The sequence below is a fragment of the Neoarius graeffei genome, chromosome 5, assembly GCF_027579695.1.
Source record: "Neoarius graeffei isolate fNeoGra1 chromosome 5, fNeoGra1.pri, whole genome shotgun sequence".
NCBI classification, from domain to species: Eukaryota; Metazoa; Chordata; class Actinopteri; order Siluriformes; family Ariidae; genus Neoarius; species Neoarius graeffei.
Genome location: NC_083573.1, coordinates 14,013,887 through 14,040,331, shown reverse-complemented (window position 1 = coordinate 14,040,331; position 26,445 = coordinate 14,013,887). Strand labels below are relative to the sequence as shown.

Sequence of the window (26,445 nt, the reverse complement as noted above, 5' to 3'; positions counted from 1 at the left end):
GGGGAATTAAATTTGATATTTTTGACATGTTAATCATTAATGTACATGAAAGAAAAAGGCTTAAAAGTTTTAACTTGTTTTCGTGAAAGTACTAAAATGCACTAGAATGCAGGGTTTTGCGTGTTATGTTATTAAAATATTTTCGGGGGACGTTGCCCCCCCATCTTAGTTTGACTTTCAAAAGTTCAGGGTTTTTTTTTTGCTCCACTTTCATCTCTATTTTATTACCCCTCTTATTTTTTCACCTTTACCTCCATTCCTTACATATCTTTATAGCGCGCCGCTTCACTGTTTTTTGTTTCCTTTTCCAGTTCATTCTCAAACGGCTCTTTTACTGCTATAATTATTTTTCCAGAGATTATTTCAGTTTTTCTATTATACAGTGTATCTGTCTCTTTCGTATCTATCTATCTATCTATCTATCTATCTATCTATCTATCTATCTATCTATCTATCTATCTATTTTTTATTATACCAACACAAAGGCTGTACAATACTTCCTTTCTGTTTAGGGAAGTTGTTGAAACAGGATTATTTTCTCATGTTATTTGCCATTTTCACTTCCTTTCACAGTCACATCTTAACAGTATTTATTGGTCACATAATTCACTGTCACAATATTCATGCAGCTTGCGACCAATATGACCAATAAATACTATGGAGACATGACTGTGAGAATGAAGTGAAAATGGCAAATAACATGAAAAAATAATCCTGTTTCAACAACTTCCCTAAATAGAAAGGAAGTATTGTACAGCCTTTGGTTTGGTATAATAAATAAATAAGTAAATAAATAGAAAGGAATAAGAAATATATAAAAGAGAAAGATCCACTGTGTAAGAGAAAAGTGGAATAATCTCAGTTGAAATAATTATAAGAGTAAAAAAGCTGTTTAAAAAATGATCAGAGACTGGACTGGAAAGGAAAAAAACAATAACAGCGAAGGGGAGTGCTATAAAGATATGTAAGGAATGGGGGTAAAGTTGAGAAAATAAGAGGTAATGAAAGGGACAAAAAAGTCATTAGATACTCTTCTTGGCACAACTTTGATCAGATATTACGGTTTAAGACATATAAACCAAATACATGCGATGTGAGTGGGTAAGATGGCAACCAGATGGCTTCACTCGTCTCGACAGCGGGGAATACGCTATGAGCTCTCCAGATTTTATATAGAGTTCAGTGGTTTTTTTTGCAGCATTAGAGCTGCATTACTTCCGCCTCCAGTGAAGTTGTGTGTATTCCTGCAAATGTATGTTATTCTGCCCTCTGTTGTCTAAACAACACAATTACAGCTATGACTGTAAAACTAAGAGATTACGCAGCCTGATGATAATCTCGATTAATTTTTTAATTTTATCACTTTGAATCATTATAAATTTGAATCGTGAATTATTTTCATATGATATATTGTCACATGTCTACTTTAAAGTAAAATTAAATATATTTTGTAAGCCTTACAATTGTACTTTTTTAGAGCATGAGAAATATCTGTGAAGCAAAGTTCCAGAAAATGAACCTAGAGATGCATTTTGACAAGAAAATGCGAATGTGATTGCTCTGCGGTGCAAAGTCTGAGTTATGGAATGAAGTTTGGTGGCTCTGTGGTGAAGCGTAACCAAGCAGGATGACTTTGATTCCAGAATTCATTCATTTCACTGGGGAGAAAAAAGGATGGATGAAAGCAAGAAAAGGACGGGTGTGGGTTATAGCTGATTTCATGGATGTGTTGGGCGAGTTGATCTGAGGTGTCATATTAAGTTCTGAAACTCCATTCATTTCAATGGAAGAAAAGAAACGACAGGAAAACTAGAGAACGAATGCATATTTTGTAACGCTGTACACAAGCACACTATTGAGGCACAGGATGGACGAGATGAAGTTGGTTTGGGGTGAATATCTCGAGAAAAAGTGAACTGACGGATAACAACAGTGTGATCGCATGCATGCACCATCATGCTAATAATAATAATAAAGTTTTGTGGTTTATTAGTGCTTTAATAAAGTACATATAAGCATTACTATATAAATACATTTCATTTATATCAAATGTTCTTTTTTTTAAAGTCGTGAAAATCGTACTTTTTTTAATGTACTGAAGCAGTTACATGAAATACACATGAAACACACAGAAGAGCAGGAGCAGCAAACAAATAAACACGGAACATTGTGTCTCTCTGTCCGTCTGTCTCTCAGGTGTGGTGTCTCAGCAGGAGAACGGAAAGACTGTGAGCGTGTCCAACACCATACGGCTTCCCGTGGAGAGGAAGGACAATGGTGCTGCTCTCAGCTGCGAGGCTTCCCACCCGGTACTCGTAGGACAGAAAAGAGTCCGCCATTACCGCCTGGATGTCCACTGTGAGAGCTTGATTTTTTTTGTGTGTGTGTGAATTTCATAAATTATGTATGCAGGAGTGCAAAGTAAGAATGAAAAAGGTCCGAATTTACAGCCAAATGGATTTAGGACTTACGAAGTCTTAAAAGGTCACAATGAACCTGAGCTGCAATGTACTGTCTTTACAGCGTAACAGGAAACAATGGCTACTGGTAATCACAGCCCATTAGAGCTAGTTATTAAGCTACGGAATAGCCATCTGCTAAAGCCTGTCCTCTTGGCAGGATTTTTAAAAGCAATTGCCTCTAATTATGTTCCTGCTTGATTATGGGCAAAGAAGTGACATAATGAGTGCATGAGGCAATGTGTGACACTCTGCATCGCAAATGACGTTCAAATGCAAAACATTACAATCATGTTCTGTCTCTCTGTAGTCGCCCCCACGGTGAGGATCAGCCCCCCACAGGGCATTCTGCGAGAAGGGGACTCGCTCAGCCTTACCTGCTCCGTCACTGGAAATCCACTGTGAGTGTATACCCTTGGAATATTTTTTGCATAAATGGATACAGTGGGGTAAAAAAGTATTTAGTCAGCCATCAATTGTGCAAGTTCTCCCACTTAAAAAGATGAGAGAGGCCTGTAATTTTCATCATAGGTACACTTCAACTATGAGAGAGAATGGGGGAAAGAATCCAGGAAATCACATTGTAGGATTTTCAATGAATTAATTGGTAAATTCCTCAGTCAAATAAGTATTTGGTCACCTACAAACAAGCAAGATTTCTGGCTCTCACAGACCTGTAACTTCTTCTTTAAGAGGCTCCTCTGTCCTCCACTCATTACCTGTATTAATGGCACCTGTTTGAACTCGTTATCAGTATAAAAGACACCTGTCCACAACCTCAAACAGTCACACTCCAAACTCCACTATGGCCAAGACCAAAGAGCTGTCAAAGGACACCAGAAACAAAATTGTAGACCTGCACCAGGCTGGGAAGACTGAATCTGCAATAGGTAAGCAGCTTGGTGTGAAGAAATCAACTGTGGGAGCAATTATTAGAAAATGGAAGACATACAAGACCACTGATAATCTCCCTCGATCTGGGGCTCCACGCAAGATCTCACCCCGTGGTGTCAAAATGATCACAAGAACAGTGAGCAAAAATCCCAGAACCACACGGATGGACCTAGTGAATGACCTGCAGAGAGCTGGGACCAAAGTAACAAAGGCTACCATCAGTAACGCACTACGCCGCCAGGGACTCAAATCCTGCAGTGCCAGACGTGTCCCCCTGCTTAAGCCAGTACATGTCCAGGCCCGTCTGAAGTTTGCTAGAGAGCATTTGGATGATCCAGAAGAGGATTGGGAGAATGTCATATGATCAGATGAAACCAAAATAGAACTTTTTGGTAAAAACTCAACTTGTCGTATTTGGAGGATAAAGAATGCTGAGTTGCATCCAAAGAACACCATACCTACTGTGAAGCATGGGGGTGGAAACATCACGCTTTGGGGCTGTTTTTCTGCAAAGGGTCCAGGATGACTGATCCGTGTAAAGGAAAGAATGAATGGGGCCATGTATCGTGAGATTTTGAGTGAAAACCTCCTTCCATCAGCAAGGGCATTGAAGATGAAATGTGGCTGGGTCTTTCAGCATGATAATGATCCCAAACACACCGCCCGGGCAACGAAGGAGTGGCTTCGTAAGAAGCATTTCAAGGTCCTGGAGTGGCCAAGCCAGTCTCCAGATCTCAACCCCATAGAAAATCTTTGGAGGGAGTTGAAAGTCCATGTTCCCAGTGACAGCCCCAAAACATCACTGCTCTAGAGGAGATCTGCATGGAGGAATGGGCCAAAATACCAGCAACAGTGTGTGAAAACCTTGTGAAGACTTACAGAAAACGTTTGACCTCTGTCATTGCCAACAAAGGGTATATAACAAAGTATTGAAATGAACTTTTGTTATTGACCAAATACTTATTTTCCACCATAATTTGCAAATAAATTCTTTAAAAATCAGACAATGTGATTTTCTTGATTTTTTTTTTCTCATTTTGTCTCTCATAGTTGAGGTATACCTATGATAAAAATTACAGGCCTCTCTCAGCTTTTTAAGTGGGAGAACTTGCTCAATTGGTGACTGACTAAATATTTTTTTGCCCCACTGTAAATTGAATTATTTTTGCCCATCAGTCTCTTTTCTGCTTGCCAGATATCCCCTCCCATACGGTGTTGTAGTTGAGTCACTTAAACCTCGAGTCCGAGCCCAGTCTCAAGTCCGCAGTGTTCGAAAACAAGTCATTCAAGAAAATTTCGAGTTGAGTTACCCCAGTTTGCAAGAGACTTGAGACTGGGGTAGAGGTTTACCTTCCAACAGGACAATGACTTGAAGCATACTGCCAAAGCTACAACAGCAAAGCCCCCTAAACATTTTAGAACGGTCCAGTTAATGTCCAGACCTCAATCCAGTTGAGAATCTGTGGCTGTTCACCAACACATTCTATCTGGTCTGATAGTTTAAGCAATTTTGCCAAGAAGAATGGGCAAAAATATAAAGGGACACAACCCAGAAGACTGACAGCAATGTTGTAGTCGAGTCACTAAACTTTGAGTCCGAGTCCAGTCTCGAGTCCGCAGTGTTCAAGTCCGAGTCAACTCCAAGTCATTCAAGAAAATTTCGAGTCGAGTCCGAGTTGAGTCCACTATTGATCCGAGTCGAGTCCGAGAACAAGACTCCAACCGCACCATTTGATGGTGGCTGTTGCTGCCTTTATGTGAAACCGTCTCTGCTACCGTATTAGACTTGCGTTACTGCTCGACTGCCCCATTTTAGTTAATAGGCTACAGATAAAAAGCTTGTTTATCGCTCAGCAAGCCCCGCCCACTATCAACAGGGCAAATAACATGAGAGAGGGTTAACACGAGCTAGTTCATCGGTCAGCAAGCAAGCCCAGCTATCAACAGAGCAATGAACATAGCATGTCACTTACTTCTCTGGGTGGAGTCTTGCCAAATGACGATTGAAGTTCGAGGTTGTCCCTGTCGTCTCCTCGATAGTTCTTCTCCATACTATGGAACACATAGCAGTGCATTTTTTCCCACTGCACGAGAAGTCTGTATTGAGGTATTTCACCTGACGTCACAGGGTCACGTGACGCCCCGGTGTCCACCATTTTGGACGGCAAGCTAGCTAATGTCAACAACAGTAGCTGGTATGTTACTGTAGCAATGTTTACGGTCAGTCATTTGGATGACTGTTAAAACCTTTCAGTCTCAAGTTTTTCCTTTACTGGATTTACTAGTTTACTGAGCCAGCCGGCCCCGGAGCGCTAGCTAGTTAGCCAGCCAGCCGGCCCCGGAGCGCTAGCTAGCTAGCCAGCCAGCCGGCCCCAGAGCGCTAGCCAGCCGGCCCCGGAGCGCTAGCCAGCCAGCCGGCCCCGGAGCGCTAGCCAGCCAGCCGGCCCCGGAGCGCTAGCCAGCCAGCCGGCCCCGGAGCGCTAGCCAGCCAGCCGGCCCCGGAGCGCTAGCCAGCCAGCCGGCCCCGGAGCGCTAGCTAGCTAGCCGGCCCCGGAGCGCTAGCCAGCCAGCCAGCCGGCTCCGGAGCGCTAGCCAGCCAGCCAGCCAGTCGGCTCCGGAGCGCTAGCCAGTCAGCTCCGGAGCGCTAGCCAGCCGGCTCCGGAGCGCTAGCCAGCCGGCTCCGGAGCGCTAGCTAGCCCCGGAGCGCTAGCCTGCCGGCCCCGGAGCGCTAGCTAGCTAGCCGGCCCCGGAGCGCTAGCCAGCCAGCTAGCCGGCCCCGGAGCGCTAGCCAGCCAGCCAGCCAGCTCCGGAGCGCTAGCTAGCCCCGGAGCACTAGCTAGCCAGCCAGCCAGCCCGCCCCGGAGCGCGCTCAGTAAACTAGTAAATACAGTAAAGGAAAAAACTTATAACGGGCCATGTCTCAACAGACTAAGAAGTTATTTCAATGACATTTAATAACATTTTGTTTATCCTGAGGACCGAAAGTAAATGAAAATGTGAACAAATCTTAGCTGTCAGTGAACAATCCTGGTGGAAGCAGGTAAACGTCGTTCTCTAAGCCTGCTAACCTCAATTTTTGCAAATACCTCTCCCTCTGCTCGCCCTGTAAATGCCCTACGTCGCTGGATAGTGAAGGTGTTTTCTGCATCTCGCTCCTTTTTCTTTTATGTTTTTCGTTTGTCGCCTTCCTCACATTCAAACCGATTCGAGCCGTGCCGTCCAAAATGGCAGTGTCACATGACTTGGTCACGTGAGTGAAATACCTCAATAGGAAAAGTGGACAATCAAGGGGCTCTCTCTCCAGGCATTTTAGCGCCATTAATGTTAGTTTGTTCCTGAACATGATGTATGAACAGGTGAATGTGCATTCTCTTGCACAAAATTAGTCTAAAAATTAATGTCGATCTAAATAGAACTATCTTATGCCAAATTATTATGGCATGTTACAAAAAAATAAAGAAAAAAAATCCAAGTCCTCGTCTCCAATTTACGAGTCTGGATGCAGTTAATGCACAAGTCCGAATCATCAGTGCTCAAGTCCAAGTCAAGTCACGCATCGGATTCGAGTCTGAGTCTTGGACTCGAGTACAACAAGCCTGCCCCCATACAGCCTCAGTGCTTAGAAGATCAGCCCAATCCAGATGACCAGCAAATCTCATGAGAAGATCAACATGAACAAATTCAGATCTCTCAGATTTGCCATTAGTTGTCCCCACCATTTGATTTCCATTCCTTTTTTTGGGGGGGGGGGGTCTTTGTGAATTTAAAAGGCTCTGAGAGTCGAGCCATTAAAGCTCCCTGGAGTCTTGTAAGTAAAGTGAGAACTGGAGAGTAGATGGAAGGAAACTGGTGAGTGTGTCAGCGCTTGTTCTTTTACAGGGGGACGGACAGATGACAGATGGAGTGGAGAGAAATGATGGACTTAGAAAGAAAGGCCCTTGAGAACAAGGATGTAGGGAGGATCAAGGGATGAGTGCTCTGGCCAGATCGAGTGAGATGAATATGGGTTAAGTGTGAAAAGTGTGAAAGGAAATGATGTGATCTGAAACACCAATGAGTGTGAAAAGAAGACAGGATACAGTAGAAATCAACACTGGCTTTTACAGATGAATGAGTGAAGGACAGAGACATCCACTCCCAGGCCTTGAGCTCATGCTACACTGAGCGCATCGTTCTGTTATAGAGCTATAATGATCCTGCTCCTCTGACATTAATCACCAATTAAACCCTGTCCACTGTTGTTGCCGAGGTGTGTTTATTAGTAGCCTACAGCTGTTTGCTTGGTCTGGTGTGTGTGTGTGTGTGTGTGTGTGTGTGTGTGTGTGTGTGTGTGTGTGTGTGTGTGTGAGACACAGGATGTGAATCCTGGGCAGGCTTTAATTAAATGTATACTACAGCAGGATTATTGGCAAAGCTGATAGCGGGATTGTAATCTAGTCTGGGAAGGATAAAGCTCTTTTTCAGCCATTGGGATGAGTATAAGCTCATGGATCACATCACAGCTGTGACAGTGTGTGCGTCCCATAATCTTTTTGCAATCATGGTCTTTGTACCACAGCCTTCCATTCGTTATCTTCTTGGTCTATACATCAGGATCCAAATATTTCTTTGTGTACTGGTTGTGCTAGGATTTCAGAAATTCTTTTCACTGGGAATGTCAAATATTTTCAGAACGTTATAGCCTTTAAGTGTCAACAAATAGGATATCGTTAAACGTTTTAAAAATTCGCATTTTTTGGTACTTGTCGATCCAAAGACCGATACCGAAACAAGTGATCTATTTAAAGCCTTTCAATTTCATAAAATCAGTGAAATTTAGTTCGTTCTGAAATTTGGTCATTGTGATGTATGTTTATTTCTGTAATATCTCACAAAATATCAGGCCATTCTGTGGCTGGGAAGTTATTTAATTTTGGGGGGATCCCCTAGCAAATAATGTGCATGACATCGCTCGCTTTACGCAGTCAAGCAGACAGAGGAAGTCCGTGTGTGTGTGCATGCGCAGGTTTACCTTTGACCGTGCACTGACAGTTACATCATTCTGTCGCTAAACGAACAGCTGATCACACCGAGGTGCTCGCTGACCGCTGATATTTATTAGTTTGGTCCTGCGTTTTCTTTCCTTCGCAACATAACGTCTTTTCTTCTCACTTTCCATTACTATAGTCGGCTTTTCACGGTTCAACCACTTATCCTGTGCACGGTCACACGTATGCTGAAGCCTACCCCAGCTGGCTGTGGGTGAGAGGCAGGGTACACCCTGGACAAGTTGCCAGGTCATCGCACGTGACCGGTCAATTTAGAGCCACCAGTTAGCCTAACCTGCATGTCTTTGGACTGTGGGGGAAACCAGAGCACCTGGAAGAAACCCACGCAGACACGGGGAGAACATGCAAACTCCACACAGAAAGGCCCCCGTTGGCCACTGGGCTTGAACCTAGAACCTTCTTGCTGTGAGGCGACAGTGTTAACCACTACACCACTGTGCCACCACCCTTGAAGATTCGAATGTAAACCCATAAAACAGTACAATTTCGTCATTTGTAAAGGGTCCATGCAGAACCCCTTTGTCAAGCAGTAAGCTATTAAAAATCCCAGAACCCCACCTTCTGTTTTTCTTGAAGTCTTGATTATTCAGCCTTTGTATTCATTCTCTCTTTCTCTCTGTGTTTCTTTAGGCCACGGGACATTCTCTGGTCACGAGTGAACGACACTCTACCTGAGAGGGCGGAAATTTCCGGTACCACCCTGGTCATGTCTCGCCTTAGCCAAACACACAATGGGACCTACCTGTGTCAGGCACACAATAATTATGGCCGTGCAGCTGACCAGTACACATTGCTGGTATATGGTAAGAGAAAACCACTTCAGACCAGTGCTATTACTGTCCATGATAGTCATCATCTATTTCTGTTCTATTTAGATTCATCTTTTACATACAGTCCCCTTCGAAAGTATTGGAATGGCAAGGCCAAATTTTTGTTGTTTTTGTTATACACTGAAGACATTTGGGTTTGAGATCAAAAGATAAATGAGTTGCGACGTAGATCAGAATTTCAGCTTCGATTTATCTAGATGTTCTAAATAACTGAGAACATAGCACAAACATGGCATGGTGGCGCAAGGGGTGGGTTCAAACCTTTTGTTTGATCAAAAGTACTGGAACACGTGACTGACAGGTGTTTATTGTTGCCCAGGCGTGCCATGTTATTTTGCTTGTTTAAACAGTTAATAGCTCTGAATGTCTGCTCTTGGTTTGAGCCCTTGGATTCACCTGCGACGGCTGCATTTGTTTGTCAAAAAGGATAAACCAACATGAAGACCACAGAGTTGTATATGGGAGAAAAGCAAGCCATTTAGAAGCTGAGAAAAGAGGGAAATTTGTTCAGAGCCATTGCATAAGCATTGAGCATAACCGATACAACACTATGGAATGTCCTGAAAAAGAAAGAAACCACTGGTGTACTAACAAACAGACACCGAACAGGTCAGGCAAGGAAAATAATAGCAGTTGATGACAAACTTTGTAAGAGCTGTGAAGAAAAACCCAGAAACAACAGTCAGTGGCATCACCAACAACCTCCATAGGGCAGGGTGAAGGTATCACAATCTAACATTCAAAGAAGGTTTCAAGCGCAGGAATATGGAGACCAGACCACAAGATGCAAACCACAGATCAGCGCTAAGAATCAGAAAGCCAGATTGGAATTTGAAAAAAAAAAATACAGAGATGAGACACAAAAGTTGTGGAACCAAGATGAACCTTTACTCAAGTGATGGAAAGGCCAAAGTGTGAAGAAAGAAAGGATCTGTTCATGATCCAAAACATGCAAGCTCATCAGTTGAGCTTGCATGGCTGCATCTGGAATGAACTTGCGAACCTTTACTGATGATGTAGCTCATGATGATAGCAGCAGATTGAATTCAAAAGTCTGTAGAACCAATCTGTCTGCCAATTTACAGAGAAAAGCATCCAGTTTAATTGGGAGGACATCATCATGCAGCAAGATAATGACCCAGAACACACCGCGAACACCAACAAAGGACTTCATCGGGGGGAAAGTGGAAGATTTCTGACTGGCCAAGTCAATCACCAGACCTTAACCCAATTGAGCTGCGTTTCACCTCCTGTACAGGAGACTGAAGGTAGAAACTCCCCAAAACAAACAACAATGGAAATAAACTACAGGACAAGCCTGGAAAAGCATCACAAAAGAAGAATGCAGCAGTTTGGTGATGTCAGTCTAACACAACTACAGTCGTGGTCAGAAGTTTATATATATATCCATCATGGGCATGAATGTCATGGTAATTTTGGGCTGTTAATGATTTCATTGAACTGTTCTTTTCCCAAGGTGGAATGATTTTATAGCATACATCTTTAATGACTTCAAAAAACAAGAATTGAGTGCACAAGTTTGAATTTATTTTGGATTTTCTCTAATCCATACAGAGTCAAAATTATACAAACGGGCTCAAATATATACATACACCCCCACTAATATTTGGTTAAATGTCCCTTAGCAAGTTGCACCTCAACCAGACACTTTTGGTAGCCATCAACAAGCTTCTGGCATAATTCTGGCTGGATATTTGACCACTCTTCTTGGTAGAATTGGTAGAGTTCATTTAAATTGGTTGGTTTCCTGGCATGGACCTGGCTTTTAAGAGTAGTCCACAAATGTTCAGTAGGGTTGAGGTTGGGGCTTTGGGAAGACCATTCCAGAAGCTTAATGTTAGCCTGCTTTATCCATTCCAAAACTAGTTATGTGTGTTTGGGATCATTGTCCTGTTGGAACACCCAATTGTGTCCAAGTTTCAACCGTCTAGCTGTTGATTTGAGGTGAAGTTGAAGACTTTGGAGGTCGTACTCCTTCATCGTTCTTCCATCCACTTTGCGCAATGCACCAGTACCACTGACAGCAAAACAGCCCCAGAGCATGATGCTACTACCACTGTGCTTTACAGTTGGTACAGTGTTCTTAGGTTTGAAAACCTCACCTTTACTCCTCCAAACATACCTCTTGTCATTGTGGCCAAATAGCTCAATCTTTGTCTTGTCTGACCATAAAACTTTTCTCTAGAAGGCATTTGGCTTGTCCATGTGGGCAACTGCAAATTTCAGTCAAGCTTGAAGGTGTCGATTTTGGAGCAGGGGCTTCTTTCTTGGTTGGCACCCTCTCAGTCCATGGCGATGTAAAACTTGCTTCACTGTGGACAGTGATGCTGGTGTTCCAGCAGTTTCCAGTTCATGGCAGGCTTGAGCCTTGGTGGTTCCTGGGTTGTTCCTGAACATCCTAACCAATTTCCTCTCATCTGAAGGTGACAGTTTGGGTCTTCTTCCAGACCTTGCCAAAGCGCATAGCTACATAACTTGTACTTACGTACAGTTGTTTGAACTGATGATCTTGGAATCTAGTTGTTTAGAAATGGCTCCAAGTGACCTTCCCAACTTGTGTAAATCTACAATTCTCCTTCTTAGATTTTCACTGAGTTCCTTGGACTTTCCCATGGTTCTGAGTATTGGTCAATTCAATACAGTAAGTGCTGTCAAACAAACCCTTTTTATGCTGGCAAAGAGAAACTACCAGTTGTAGTCAATCATGATCATGAACGAGAAGTTATTAGGGCTTGGTGTTGTCAAGTTAAAAGACACTGTAGAGCCTTCAGCACCACTTATTAACAGATTTAAGTGAATGTATGTATATATTTGAGTCTGTATGTATAATTTTGACCCTGTGCAAATTAGAGAAAATCCAAAATAAATTAAAACTTTTGCACTCAATTATTGTTTTCTGAAGTCATTAAAGATGCATGCTGTACAATCATTCCACCCTGGGAAAAAAAAAAGAACAGTTCAAGGAACTCATTAACAGCTCAAAATTACCATGACATTCATGCCCATGAGGAGTGTATGTAAACTTCTGACCACAACTGTAGATGCAAATATCAGGAAATGATGGCTGAAGTTCTGATCTATCGCCTCACGTTCATCTTTTTCTCTCAAACTCTAATTGACCACTTTATTATGAATATCAGATTACATGCTCATTCATGGAAGCAATCGGTGTGTAGATATCAGCTCAGAATGTTGTGTATTCTCATTGGAGACACACATTTATGCATTTGTACACACACTGCATCCAAAGCCCACACTAATACCTTTGAGAAAAATATGGGGTCTGTTCCTGTGTGGTTCCTGCCTTTAGAAATTTAACTCGTTCTCCCATTTGACCAAAAAGTCCTTGCTCTAAGCACTACTTCCAGCCCTGCATTATCCTCCAGTGGGAGTACAGGGCTCTGATGTAACACTGATGCTGACTTTAGGCGTTACACCTTTCACCGCGCCTCGCTTATTTTTGAGAACTTATGTAAGGGATTAGGTCTCTGGAGGCAGCACCCTGCTTTGTGCTTTCTTTTTCTTCTCTGTCTTCGCGCGGCGGAGCCAGCCGTCAAGCGGGCTCCTTAATGAGGCAGCTCAGTGAGCACAGGTGGGTGGGAATGTCATCTTTCATCTGGCTGCCATCCCTCGCGCCCCCTTTCTTGTCGCTCTGTTTGTTGGTGCTGAGTAGGCAATTGGAAGTCTCATTTGATGTTTCTTCCAGACTTAATAGGGTGTCGCCTCTCTCCTTTTTTCTTTTATTTCTACCACTCCTCAGGAGTGGACAGGAGAGCAAATAGTCAATATGTGTTTGTGTGTGGATGGTGGGACCGGAGTCACAAATTAACACCCTGTAGAACCCGGTGTGTGCGAGGTGGAACGGAGGACTCGGGAGACAGGTGTATTTTTGGCAGAGCTTTGTCTTGTTTTCTTTTTATTTCGACTGAGAGCTTTCCAGTGAGATTCAGCTAACTTAAGAAAATAAACACAAAATATACAAGACTGCTCACGGCTTGTTTTAAAGTTCAGTTTCAAGACTTTTTTTTGCTTCTGGGAGTTCTGCAGGCTCAGTCTCTCTCTCTAGTTCCCAACGCCTACTGAGAGAAAAACAATCATATAAACAGGCTGTCGGTAACAACACACAGGTGAAAACACTCTGTACTTGCCAGATCAGCCGAACTCTTCTTCTGTATCAGGAAAGTGATGGGGGGGAAATAACGGATGGAGAAAACTGATAGGAGACCAGAAGGGAAAAAAGAGGACAGAGCGAGGAGGAGAAAGATGAGCAGATGATGAATGAGCAGAAAAAAGCAGAGCGAATGACAGCGCAGGGAGTGGGCCCTCAATCTTCCATGCTTCTTTGCTGTGAATCAAAAAACGTCTTTCGTCAAGATGTTGATCCTGGCTGGGATGCTGTGAAGCACAGAAAATTCAGTCCATTTTGTTGTTGCAGGTTCTTTCGCTGCATCAGGTTAATTCTGAAGGAGGAGGCAAAATAAGAAAGCTTGAACATAGAAAGGTTGCAAACAGAGCTGAAACAGAGACGTGAGAAAGGGGGAGAAACTAGACGCTAGTTTTAATCTAAACAGATGAACCTAATCTAGAACCTAGAACATTAAAGGAAGCTTGCCAGACCTAGGAGTAACGGTGATTAGTGACTTTATCTGAATGCTACATACGGTACACTGGCCCTTCGTAACGCATTCATTAACATTGCATTACTGCAGTAGTTATGTAAGACTTGCATTGCTTTACATGAAAGAGAAGAACCCTCAATTATCATGATGATAAATTTACTTGTATCTGTATTAAAAAAAAAGTTATCTCTGAAGTTATTATTTGCGCATTACTGACAGTAAATGTGCGAGTGTGCAGGGATTTGGCTGTAAACATAGGGTTTATTAAAAGACCCAGGAAGACAATGCAAAAGGGCAAAGCAAACTCAAAGTCAATCGATAAGCAGATTATACCGGGCAAGGGCTAAGTTAAAACAAGAATAGCAGCAGATAATAGGGCTCTGAATCATCACTAACTGAAAGTAGGAGCAAGACTTCGGTTTGGAGTTTTACATATGTTAAATTTGCATCGGAAATGAAGAATAGGTGAGCTGAGGAGACTGTGAGCATCGCTTACTTATATAAGTGAGTCAGTGACGTCAGCATCTTTTACCTCTTTTAAATGTGATAACCAGGTTTGGACAGCGTTATTTGACCAATGTTCAACCATCCATCCATGCATTATCTGTAACTGCTTATCCTGTGCAGGATTGCGGGCAACCTGGAGCCTATCCCAGCTGACTATGGGCAAGAGGCAGGGTACACCCTAGACAAGTCACCAGATTATTGCAGGGCTGACACAAAGACAAACCATTCACACTCACATTCACACCTACGGTCAATTTAGAGCCACCAATTAACCTAACCTGCATGTCTTTGGGGGAAACTGGAGCATCCAGAGGAAACCCATGCAGACACAGGGAGAACATGCAAACTCCACACAGAAAGGCCCTTGCCGGCCGCTGGGCTCGAACCCAGAACCTTCTTGCTGTGAGGCAACAGTGCTAACCACTACACCACTGTGCCACCCATTTGCAACCAGTGAAATTCATTTGTCTCATCCTGTCCCGGTGGTTGAGCAACCCAAGTTCTCATTCACATTGAAATCTACCCTTGTCTGACCCTTGTCCGACCCAACTCAAGAAGCCAAGTCGGACAATGCAGATTGACCCTTTCAAAATGGAGGCCCTGTTTGGACCTCCATTTTGAAAGGGGTATTTCTGGCATACTTTCCACTTTCCCTCTGTCTATTCTTCAAGTATTGAGAATCATTCTCACACACATTCACACCTACGGTCAATTTAGAGCCATGAAAACTCTACACAGAAAGGCCCCTGTCAGCCACTGGGCTCGAACCCAGAACCTTCTTGCTGTGAGGCGACAGTGCTAACCACTACATCATGTTCAACCCTTCTTTTGTCAATTCAAACCAGGTCAGTTAACATATGTATCATGATATCCTGTATCATCAGGAAACAATGCCTTGCTCTTTGCAGTCACATTATGTGGCATGACCAACCTATGGCACAAGTGTTGCTCTAGGAGGCTGATGCAAAGCACAAGGTTGATCGGTCGTGTACCACTATGAAGATGGTACTTGAGAGGGACACAGGCCTACTGAGTGACTACCTCACGGTGGCTATGGCTAACAGGCAAGCCTGGGCATAGATACAGTGCTCAGCATAAATGAGTACACCCCCTTTGAAAAGTAACATTTTAAACAATATCTCAATGAACACAAACAATTTCCAAAATGTTGAAAAGACAAAGTTTAATATAACATCTGTTTAACTTATAACGTGAAAGTAAGGTTAATAATATAACTTAGATTACACATTTTTCAGTTCTACTCAAATTAGGGTGGTGCAAAAATGAGTACACCCCACAACAAAAACTACTACATCTAGTACTTTGTATGGCCTCCATGATTTTTAATGGCAGCACCAAGTCTTCTAGGCATGGAATGAACAAGTTGGCAACATTTTGCAACATCAATCTTTTTCCATTCTTCAACAACGACCTCTTTTAGTGACTGGATGCTGGATGGAGAGTGATGTTCAACTTGTCTCTTCAGAATTCCCCAAAGAAAATAATTTCTTTACACCACAAAGGTGAAGGCTACAAGAAGATCAGCAAAGCTTTACTTATCAGTCAGAATACTGTAGCAAAAGTGGTACAAAAGTTTTAAGAAAGATGGAACTGCAACCATCTCACAGAGACGTCCAGGTCATCCACAGACGTTAACACCTTGACAGGAGCGTCTTCTGATGAGAAGGGCTGAAGAAAATCGGCATGCAAGTTCACTGCAGTTATCTAAAGAAGTAGAAAGCCAAACTGGGGTGGCTATTTCCCGTGATGCAATACGGCGTACACTGCAGAGGAATGGCATGCATGGATGCCGTCCACGAAAGAAGCCTCTCCTAAAGCCCAGGCACAAAAAAGCCCACCTAGAGTTTGCCAGGGCCCGTGCTGACAAAGATGAAGACTACTGGGACTCTATACTCTGGAGTGATGAGACCAAGATAAATGTTTTTGGAACTGATGGCTTCAAAACTGTATGGCATCCCAAAGGTGAGGAATACAAAGAAAAATGCATGGTGCCTACAGTGAAATGTGGTGGTGGCAGTGTCCTTATGTGGGGCTGCATGAGTGCTGCTGGTGTCGGGGAGCTGCATTTCATTGATGGCATCATGAATTCACAGATGTATTGCTCTATACTGAAAGAGAAGATGCTACCATCACTCCATGCCCTTGGTCGTCGTGCACTTTTCTAACATGACTAAACACACATCTAAGGCCACTGTTGGATTTCTGAAGAAGAACAGGGTGAAAGTGATTCAGTGGCCAAGTATGTCTCCTGATCTGAACCCAATCAAACACCTATGGGGAATTCTGAAAAGACAAGTTGAGCATCACTCTCCATCCAGCATCCAGTCACTAAAAGAGGTCATTGTTGAAGAATGGAAAAAGATTGATGTTGCAAAATGTCACCAACTTGTTCATTCCATGCCTAGAAGACTTGGTGCTGTCATTAAAAATCATGGAGGCCATACAAAGTACTAGATGTAGTAGTTTTTGTTGTGGGGTGTACTCATTTTTGCACTACCCTAATTTGAGTAAAACTGAAAAATGTGTAATCTAAGTTATATTATTAACCTTACTTTCACGTTATAAGTTAAACAGATGTTATATTAAACTTTGTCTTTTCAACATTTTGGAAATTGTGTTCATTGAGATATTGTTTGAAATGTTACTTTTCAAAGGGGGTGTACTCATTTACACTGAGCACTGTATATCTGCAAGTCAACAGCCCCCTGGATATCAGAATCTTGTCAATCTTGACAATACAGATAGCTCCTGGATCACAACCAGGAAGAGATACATGACTGTTAACTTACAGGCTGGAAATAGACAGGGGTTTACGCGTCATATTCAGTGAACAGCTAATGTCAATCTGCTAGTGAGCTAACATGCTGGCTCTCACCATCCCAATCATCTGCCTCTTGATCTTTTCCTCACGACTCATAGCCAGTAGGTTCCACACTTCAAAATCTTGCCAGATCTCCATTTTGATCCAATCATCATTTACCACCACATTCCTGCTGGCATCACACCTTTATTTATGGGAAAGGGCAATTGCCTCATGACTGTTCACCCCAATCTGCAACCAGTGAGATTCATTTGTCCTGTCCTGGTTGTTAGCAGCCCAGGTTCTCATTCACATTGAAATCTACCCTTGTCCAACCCTTGTCTGACCCACCTCAAGAAGCCAAGTTGAACAACACGGGTTAACCCTTTGACATATACAATCATCAACATGGGTTGACCTGGTTGGACCTCAGTTTTGAAAGGGGTATTTCTGGCATACTTCCCACTTTCCCTTTATCTATTCTTCAAGTATCGAGAATCTCTCCTATGTCCATTACATAATAATAATAATAAATAAGTTAAATTTTATAGCACCTTTCAGTATCCTAAAGACTCTTTACAAGGGGGAAAAAACGAAGCAATAAGAGATGAATAGAAATGTTCATGAAAGAGAGAAGTCTTCAATTGAGATTTGAAAGTAGAGAAAGAAGAGTAGTCTTGGAGAGATTGCAGAAGAGAATTCCAGAGTTTGGGGACAGTGGCAGTGAAGGACCTGCCCAGTGTTGTAGTTGAGTCACTAAACCTCGAGTCCGAGTCCAATCTCAAGTTCCCAGTGTTCAAGTCCGTGTCAAGTTCAAATCATTAAAGAAAATTCCGAGTTGAGTCCACTACTGATCTGAGTTGAGTCTGACACAAGCCCTGCTATCAATAGGGCAAATAACATGAGAGAGGGTTAACACTAGCTAGTTCATCGGTCAGCAAGCAAGCCCCGCTATCAACAGAGCAATGAACATAGCGTGTCACTTCCTTCTCTGGGTGGAGTCTTGCCAAATGATGATTGAAGTTCGGGGTTGTCCCCATCATCTCCTCAATAGTTCTTCTACATATGGAACACATAGCAATGCATTTTTTCCCACTGCATGAGAAGTCTGTTTCAGCAAAGCAGACAATCCTAGGAACATTCTCTCCAGGCATTTTAGTGCCTTTAACGTTAGTTTGTTCCTGAACATGACGTATGAACAGGTGAATGTGCATTCTCTTGCATGAAATTAGTATAAAAATGAATGTAGATATAAATACCTTAGGCCAAATTATTATAGCATGTTGCAAAAAATAAAGAAAAAATCCAAGTCCTCGTGTCCAATTTACGAGTCCGAATGCAGTCAGTGCACGAGTCAGAGTCCAAGACCGAGTCATCAGTGCTCAAGTCCAAGTCAAGTCATGAGTCCTTAAAATTAGGGCATGCGTCGGACTCGAGTCTGAGTCCTGGACTCGAGTACTACAAGCCTGGACCTGCCCCCCATGGTGGAAAGTCTGGTGCGTAGAACAGCCAGTAGGTTGTTGCTAGAAGACCAAATGAGCAAGATGGGGTGTTGGGGGTCAGTAGTTCCCTAAGGTAACTCAGAGCAACATTATGCAGGGCTTTGAAAGTGGCAAGCAATATTTTAAATTTGATGCGGGACAGAACCGGTAGCCAGTGTAGCTGAGAAAGGATGGGGATGATGAGAGCAAAGTGTTTAGTATGAGTTAGAACTTTAACTGCAGAGTTCTGAATATATTGTAGCTTTTGTAAAGACTTTGCAGTAAAGTCTATGAAGAGTGGTTTATAGTAACCTCAACGAGACATTATGAAAGCATGAACCAGAGTTCGTGCATCATAACTAGTCAGAAGCGGATGGAGACGAGCAATGTTACACAGGTGAAATAATGCACGTTTGGTGAATGACTTAATATGAAGATAAAAACTGAGTGATGGATCAAATAGTACTCCAAGATTTCTGACAACACAAGCAGGCTTAACAAGCACACCATCAATACTAATCTGTCATCTGTTTTCTGACCTTTTTGGATCATGTAGCCCAGTTATTGTATCTACATTTTTTAGAAACATGGGTTTGTTTAAATGCTTTTCAGCTGAAGTGCTAGCAGTCCATTCACATTTCAAACTATTATAAAGCACCACGCCAATACAACTTGCCATATGCCAGCTGAATGCTGTTAAAGTGCTGATGACACGTTTTTGACATCTTTGGCGATGTATTATGACATAAAAAGTAATTCCCGATGATCCATATATTAATTCACGAAGGCGCCTATTTTACAAGTTATGATGATAAACGCGGCTATTTGGGCAAATTTGACGGGGCTGCAGCACCCAGGAGACGAAGGAGGAGGAGGAGCTATATGACGTCAGCGAAAGAACCTTCCTCCTAACTTACCAGTTTGTTGTTGATGCGACAGGTGTTCAGTTTATCATTATTAGTATTTTTATTTGACATTATTATACATTATTATATATATAGTTATTATGCCTTTGCGTTGTGTTGCCGGCTTTTGCTCCAAAACCCACAAGGATGGGGTAAGTTTATTCAAGTTTCCCAGAGATCCTGAGCTGCATGCGAAGTGGGTGAAGCAAGTCAGGCGCACTTGTGACAAGTGGGAGCCCTCACCAACATCCGTCCTGTGCTCTGAACACTTCGATTTGGATTGTTTTGACACCCTTCCCAGCTTAAAAGAATCTCTTGGGTGTTCAGTTCAGCACAAACGTGTGTTACTACCATCAGCAGTGCCTACACAGTGTTGCCAGATTGGGAGGCTTCCCGCCCAGTTGGGCGGTTTCAAGTGCATTTTGGTGGGTTTTGAACATATTTTGGGCTGGAAAACATCAGCAGTATCTGTTGCCAGATACTGCTGAAGTTTTCCAGCCCAAAATATGTTCAAAACCCACCAAAATGCACTTGAAACTGCCCAACTGGGCGGGAAACCTCCCAATCTGGCAACACTGCCAGTATTCCGGAGGGGGTCTACTAGTAGCTATGCCGGATCCAAAGACAGTCCTCCTGTCAGAACATGTGTTGTGAAATGACATAAGATAAAGGTACGTAGAGCTATAGATTCTACATGATAATCATAAATGTAATCATAAAGTCGGCGTGATATCAGTCATGTATTTGCTTGTGAAAGCTTGCAGCTTTCATGTAACTGCCACCTAGCAACGAGAGGCAAAGGGTAAAGAGGGTAGACTATCATAGATTCTATTCGGAAGAGATCAACACAATTATAGACTCCCAGAAGAGGAAGAGCTAGCACTAGAGAGTTCACCGGCGTTTTCATGCGCCATTTCCATTGAGTAGAACCAGAGTAGAACAGCCAGTGAACCGCAGCGTGTTCTTCTGCTGACGTCACAACGTGGCCGCGAGCCATGGACCCAGTTTTCTTGCGCTGTGCAATTAAAAGTTGGATATTTGCGTAACAACAGCTTCTTTTCACGTAATTATAACAGAAATCTAACATGTTTGCCATGTTGTATAGTTTATTTAAGAAATTGCATAGAGTTATGTTCGTGTCATCAGACCTTTAATGCCCTCAAACTAATGCGCTAGTCAAATTTTCATTTATAATTCTTTTATGAAACACTGTGTATTTCTTCTGCAACTTTTTCAAAGTGTCACAGAGGTGCTTTTTTATATTAACAAGAATTAATGTTAAAAATAAGGATTAAAAAAGTGCAGGAAGATTCTTGATCCGTCTTTCCATGATGATTCTGACAGTTCTGCCCTCTTATCTGTTTGATATGGATGAAGAAACATCTATGTATTAAACGCAAAGAAGTTGCTTTAAGAATAAGAATATAATACAGAGAAACTGTATTATTTGTTTTATTACACAAATTAATGCACTGCTTATAAACAAGTTATAAATACCCTATGTATCATTTAATACACTTCAAATATAGTGTTACCAGACTAACAATAATACTTTTGATAATTAGCAAGCTAAGGACTCGATATGTCTCAGATCATTTCTAAAACTCTTACACATCAATTAAAAAGTCACACGTGTATAATCTTAGATGTTTGTCAAAAGCAGTCCTTCATGCATTCACCGGCCACTTTAACAGGAACTTGTGATTGATTCTAAGATTCCTGTTCTTGGCTGGCAGGAGTAGAAACAAATGTGGTCTTCTGCTGTCGCATGCTGAGATGCTTTTCTTGTCACCACGGTTGGAAAGAGTGATTATATGAGTTACTATATCCTTCCTGGCAGCTTGAACCAATCTGGCCATTTTCTCCTGACCTTTCTTATCGACAAGGCATTTGTTTTCACCCACAGAACTGCCGCTCAGTCAATGCTTTTTGTTTTTCGCACCATTCTGTGGAGAGACTGTTGTGTGTGAAAACCCCCAGGAGATCAGCAGTTTCTGAAATACTCAAACCAGTCCATGTGACACCAATAGTGAAAGCCACACTTTGAGATCACCGTTTTTCCCATTCTCATATTTGAACATTAACTGAAGCTCTTGATTTGTATCTGCATGATTTTATGCATTGGGCTGCTGTCAAGGGATCGGCTGATTAGAGAACTGCATAAAGCAGCAGGTGGATGGGTGTACCTAATAAAGTGGCCGGTGAGTGTATATAATTCTCGAGCACATGGTCCACAATGTACTGAAGCATGAGAGAGTCAGCAAAGACACTGGCTTGTTTTGCTAATAATGCTAATTTTCAGCTTGTAATCCAGTCACAGTTTCTTGAACTTGGAAGTGTTTGCGCCTTCAGAGAAACTTGACCTAGGCAAGGTTTTGTAGCTTAATTCATAATCAGATTGAAATGAAATGTGATCTACTTTACATCCCTGTTTCCAAAAAAGTTGTGACGCTAAGTAAACGGGAAATAAAAACAGGACGAGATGATTTGCAAGTCATGTAAATGTTATATTTCGTTGAAAATAGTACAACGACAACATATCAAATGTTAAACTGAAAAAATCTGTTTATTTGAAAAATGTGCGCTCATTTTGAATTTACTGCCAGCAACACGTTTCAAAAGAGTTGGGACAGGGGCAACAAAAGACTAAAAAAGTTGTGAGGGTAATTGGCAATAGGTCAGGAACATGATTGGGTATAAAAAGAGCATCCCAGAGAGGCGAAGTCTCTCAGAAGTAAAGATGGGGAGGGGTTCACCATTGTGTGAAAGACTGTGTGGGCAAACAGTGCAACAATTTAAGTATAAAGTTCCTCATTTTAAAATTGCAAAGAATTTATGGATCACATCATCTATGGTACATCATGTCATTTAAATGATTCAGAGAATCTGGAGAAATCTCTGTATGCAAGAGACAAGGTTGAAAACTGACGCTGGATACCTGTGATCTTCAGGCCCTCAGGAGACACTGCATTAAAAGCAGACACAATTCTGTCATGGAAATCACTGAATGGGCTCAGGAACACCAGAAAACCATTGTCTGTGAAGACAGTTCATTACTGCATCCACAAATGCAAGTTAAAACCAGATATAAACAATATCCAAAAACACCACCACCTTCTCTGGGCCTGAGCTCTTTTACGATGTACTGAGGTGAAGTGGAAAATTGTCCCGAGGTCTGACAAATCAAAAGTAGAAATTCTTTTTGGAAATCATGGACACAGCATCCACCAGGCTAAAGAGAAGGACCATCCAGCTTGTTATCAGTGCACAGTTCAAAAGCCAGCGTCTGTAATGGTATGAGAGTGCATGAGTGCACATGGCATGGGTAGCTTTTACATCTGGGAAGGCATGATTAATGCTGAATGATATAAAGTCAAGCCAGAAAGTCTGCATACCCCTTTCACCTTCTCCACGTTTTATTATGTTACAGACTTATTCTATAATAAATTTTCATTTTTTGTCACAAAATTCTACACAAAATAGCCCATAATGACAAAGTGAAAGCAGGTTTTTAGACATTTGTGCTAATTTATTAAAAACCAAACTGTAAAATATCATATGTACACAAGTGTGTACATCCTTTGATATGACACCCAAAAGTGAGCTGAGGTGCATTTTGTTTCCACTGATACTGCTTGAGATGTTTCTATAACTTAATTGGAGTCCACCTGTGGTAAATTCAATTGATTGGACATGACTGGGGATTGCCGACACCTGCCTATATAAGGTCCCACAGTTGACAGTGCATGTCAGAGCAAACTCCAAGCCATGGGGTCAAAGGAGTTATCTGCAGACCTCAGAAACAGGATTGTGGCAAGGCATAGATCTGGAGAAGGGTACAGAAAAATTGCTGCAACTTTACAGGTCCCAGAGAGCACAGTAGCCACCATCATTCGTAAATGGAAGAAGTTTGGAATCACCTAGAAGCTTCCTAGACCTGGCTGCCCGGCCAAACTGAGTGATTGGGGAAGACGGGTCTTGGCCAGGGAGGTGAGCAGGAACCCGAGGGTCACTCTGACAGAGCTCCAGTGTATCCTTGTGAAGATGGGAGAACCTTTCAGAAGATCAACCTTCCAGGCAGCACTCCACAAATCAGGCCTTTATGGTAGAGTGGCCAGATGGAAGCCACTCCTGAGTAAAAGGCACATGACAGCCTGCTTGGAGTTTGCCAAAAGGAACCTAGAGGACTCTCAAACCATGAGAAACAAGATTCTCTGGTCTGGTGAAACCAAAATTGAACTTTTTGGCCTGAATACCAAGCGTCACGTCTGGAGGAAACCAGGCACCGCTCATCACCTGGTTAATGCCATCCCTACAGTGAAACATGGCGGTGGCAGCATCATGATGTGGGGATGTTTTTCAGCAGCGGGAATGGGGCGACTAGTCCTGATAGAGGCAAAGATGAATGCAGCTAAGTACAATGAGATCCTTGAAGAAAACCTGTTCCAGAGTGCTCTGGACCTCAGACTGGGGCATCGGTTTACCTTCCAACATGACAAAGACTCGAAGTACACAGCCAAGAGAACAAAGGAGTGGCTTTGGAGAAAGTCTGTGAATGTCCTTGAGTGGCCCAGCCAGAGCCCAGACCTGAATCCAATTGAACATCTGTGGAAGGAGCTGAAAATGGCTGTGTACCGATGCTCCCCATCCAACTTGACAGAGATTGCAAGGATATCCCAATAGGAATGGGCAAAAATGTCCAGAAACAAGTGTGCCAGGCTTGTAGCTTCTTTCCTAAGATGCCTTGAAACTGTAATTGCTGCCAAAGGTGCATCAACCAATTATTAGACTAAGGGTGTGTACAGATATGTAACCCCTAAATAACCTATTTTTGTCAGTAAAATAAAATTGCATATTTTCTAAAAACCTGCTTTCACTTTGTCATTATGGGCTATTTTGTGTAGAATTTTGTGACAAAAAATGAACTCGATCTATTGTAGAATAAGTCTGTAACGTAATAAAATGTGGAGATGGTGAAGGGGGTATGCAGACTTTCCAGCTTGACTGGATAGAAGTTGCAGGGCAATATGCTGCTGAAATCTTTTTCAGGGAAGGCCTTCCTTCTTTCAGCAAGACAATGCCAAACTGCTTTCTGCACATACCTGTATTAAAACTGCATGACTCTGCAGTAAAAGAGTCTGGGTGCTAAACTGGCCTGCCTGCAGTCCAGACCTATTGCCCATTGAAAACACTGGTGCATTATGAAGTGCAAAATATGACAAAGGAGACCCTGAACTGTTGAGCAACTGAACTTGTATATCATGCAAGAATGGAACAACATTTCTCTTTCAGAACTACAGCAATTGGTCGCTTCAGTTCCAAAATGTTTACAGTGTGTTATTAAAAGTAGAAGTGACACAACACAGTGGTAAACATGCCCTGTCCCAACTTTTTGAAATGTGTTGCTGGCATCAAATTTATAATGAGTGCATATTTTTCAAACAAGAATAAAATTTCTCATAACATTTGATGTGTTGTGTTTGCACTATTTTCTATAAAACATAGATTTGCAAATCAGCGCATTGTTTTTATTTATATTTTACACAGCGATGCAACATTTCTGAAAATGGGGTTGGAAGAGAACTGAGCGAATTGGGAGAATTTTTTGTAAACATTCATTTAGCTATGAATAGATAACGTGTTTAAGGTAGCAGCTAATGGTTGCCAATCTTTATTGAGTATTTTAGAATACAAAAATGAAAGCTTGCAAATTCTAAGTCAAATTATCCTCAATATTGATTTTGCTCACATCTACCTAGCTAGATAGTATTTAAGCTAGCTAACATTAGGTTAAGGTTTCACTCATTCTCACTTATCATGATCTAGCTATCTTGGCTATTTGGATATTGATCTATTATTGACAAATCCTAGATAGAAGGCAAAAGATACCATCACTATTCTTGAATTGTTTTTAAAGACAGGATCCTGCAATTTTTTTCAATCCAATGAATCTATCATGCTTTCTAAAGTGTGGAATAGTTTAAATAGATTTCCGCGAAAAACTGATGCCTTTATATGTGTGTGTGTGTATATATGGACCAGTTAGATTAAAACTTAGATTCTGAAGCTTGAGGCCAGAAAAGTGTACAAAGATCTCAGATGTTTGTAGCCAGTTGGCCGAGTGTCTATGTGAGACTATGTTGTGACAGAATAGAGTATTTGTTAGCTACAACCTTTTTCCTGTCAAAAAAGCTTATTCTCATGTAACTTAGCAATTTTCTTGATAAGAAGTTAATTATCTTACTAAACAAATACTGTCAAAACACGAGTCTAATTGTGTCCAGCAAATGGGAACCATTGAGACAATCGTGAAACGTCCATGTTCTGTAGAGGGGAAAAAAGCGCAATCATCACTGAGAAAGAGGAGCCCAATAACAAGCGGAGCCACTAATTAGGAGTCGCAACGCGGCTTTCTAATTAACTGAGCAAATAATGAAAGCAGAAGCCAGAAAAGAAATAATAACCGAGGCTTTCATGACTTTCTACTTACAGTAAGCCATAGAGGGAATTTTAAAACGAAAGCGAAGGAACGTGCTGAATATAGCAGCGAGTGCCGAAGAGTGACCTTTGACCCCAGAGGTGGAAAGGAGCGAGACAGGGGACCGGAATAAGAAATGATTATTGCATAGTATTTTAGTTTAAAGCTTTTATTCCTTTTTTAAAAAGATTTTCTTTTATATTTCTGTCTTGTATGTTTCGCCCTGCATCCTTCTCCTGTTAGAAACCATTTTTCTCCCCCTTTCTTCCCATGTTATTCTGTTAAATTTTAAAAGGAGACGGCCTTTCAATTTCATAAAATCAGTGAAATTTAGTTCCCTCTGAAATTTGGTCTTTGTGATGCATGTTTATTTCTGTAATAT

General features: G+C 42.0%; 1 protein-coding gene across 3 annotated transcripts in view; it reads left to right on the top strand.

Annotated features, from left to right (window-relative positions):
* cadm4 (cell adhesion molecule 4) overlaps positions 1–26,445 on the top strand; it is a 430,262-nt gene that overhangs the window by 386,491 nt on the left and 17,326 nt on the right. For all 3 annotated transcript variants that reach the window (XM_060921239.1, XM_060921240.1, XM_060921238.1), the window contains exons 4-6: positions 2,197–2,358; positions 2,770–2,860; positions 9,032–9,204. In XM_060921239.1, the coding sequence (XP_060777222.1) occupies positions 2,197–2,358; positions 2,770–2,860; positions 9,032–9,204 (426 nt within the window). The remainder of the gene's footprint in view (positions 1–2,196; positions 2,359–2,769; positions 2,861–9,031; positions 9,205–26,445) is intronic.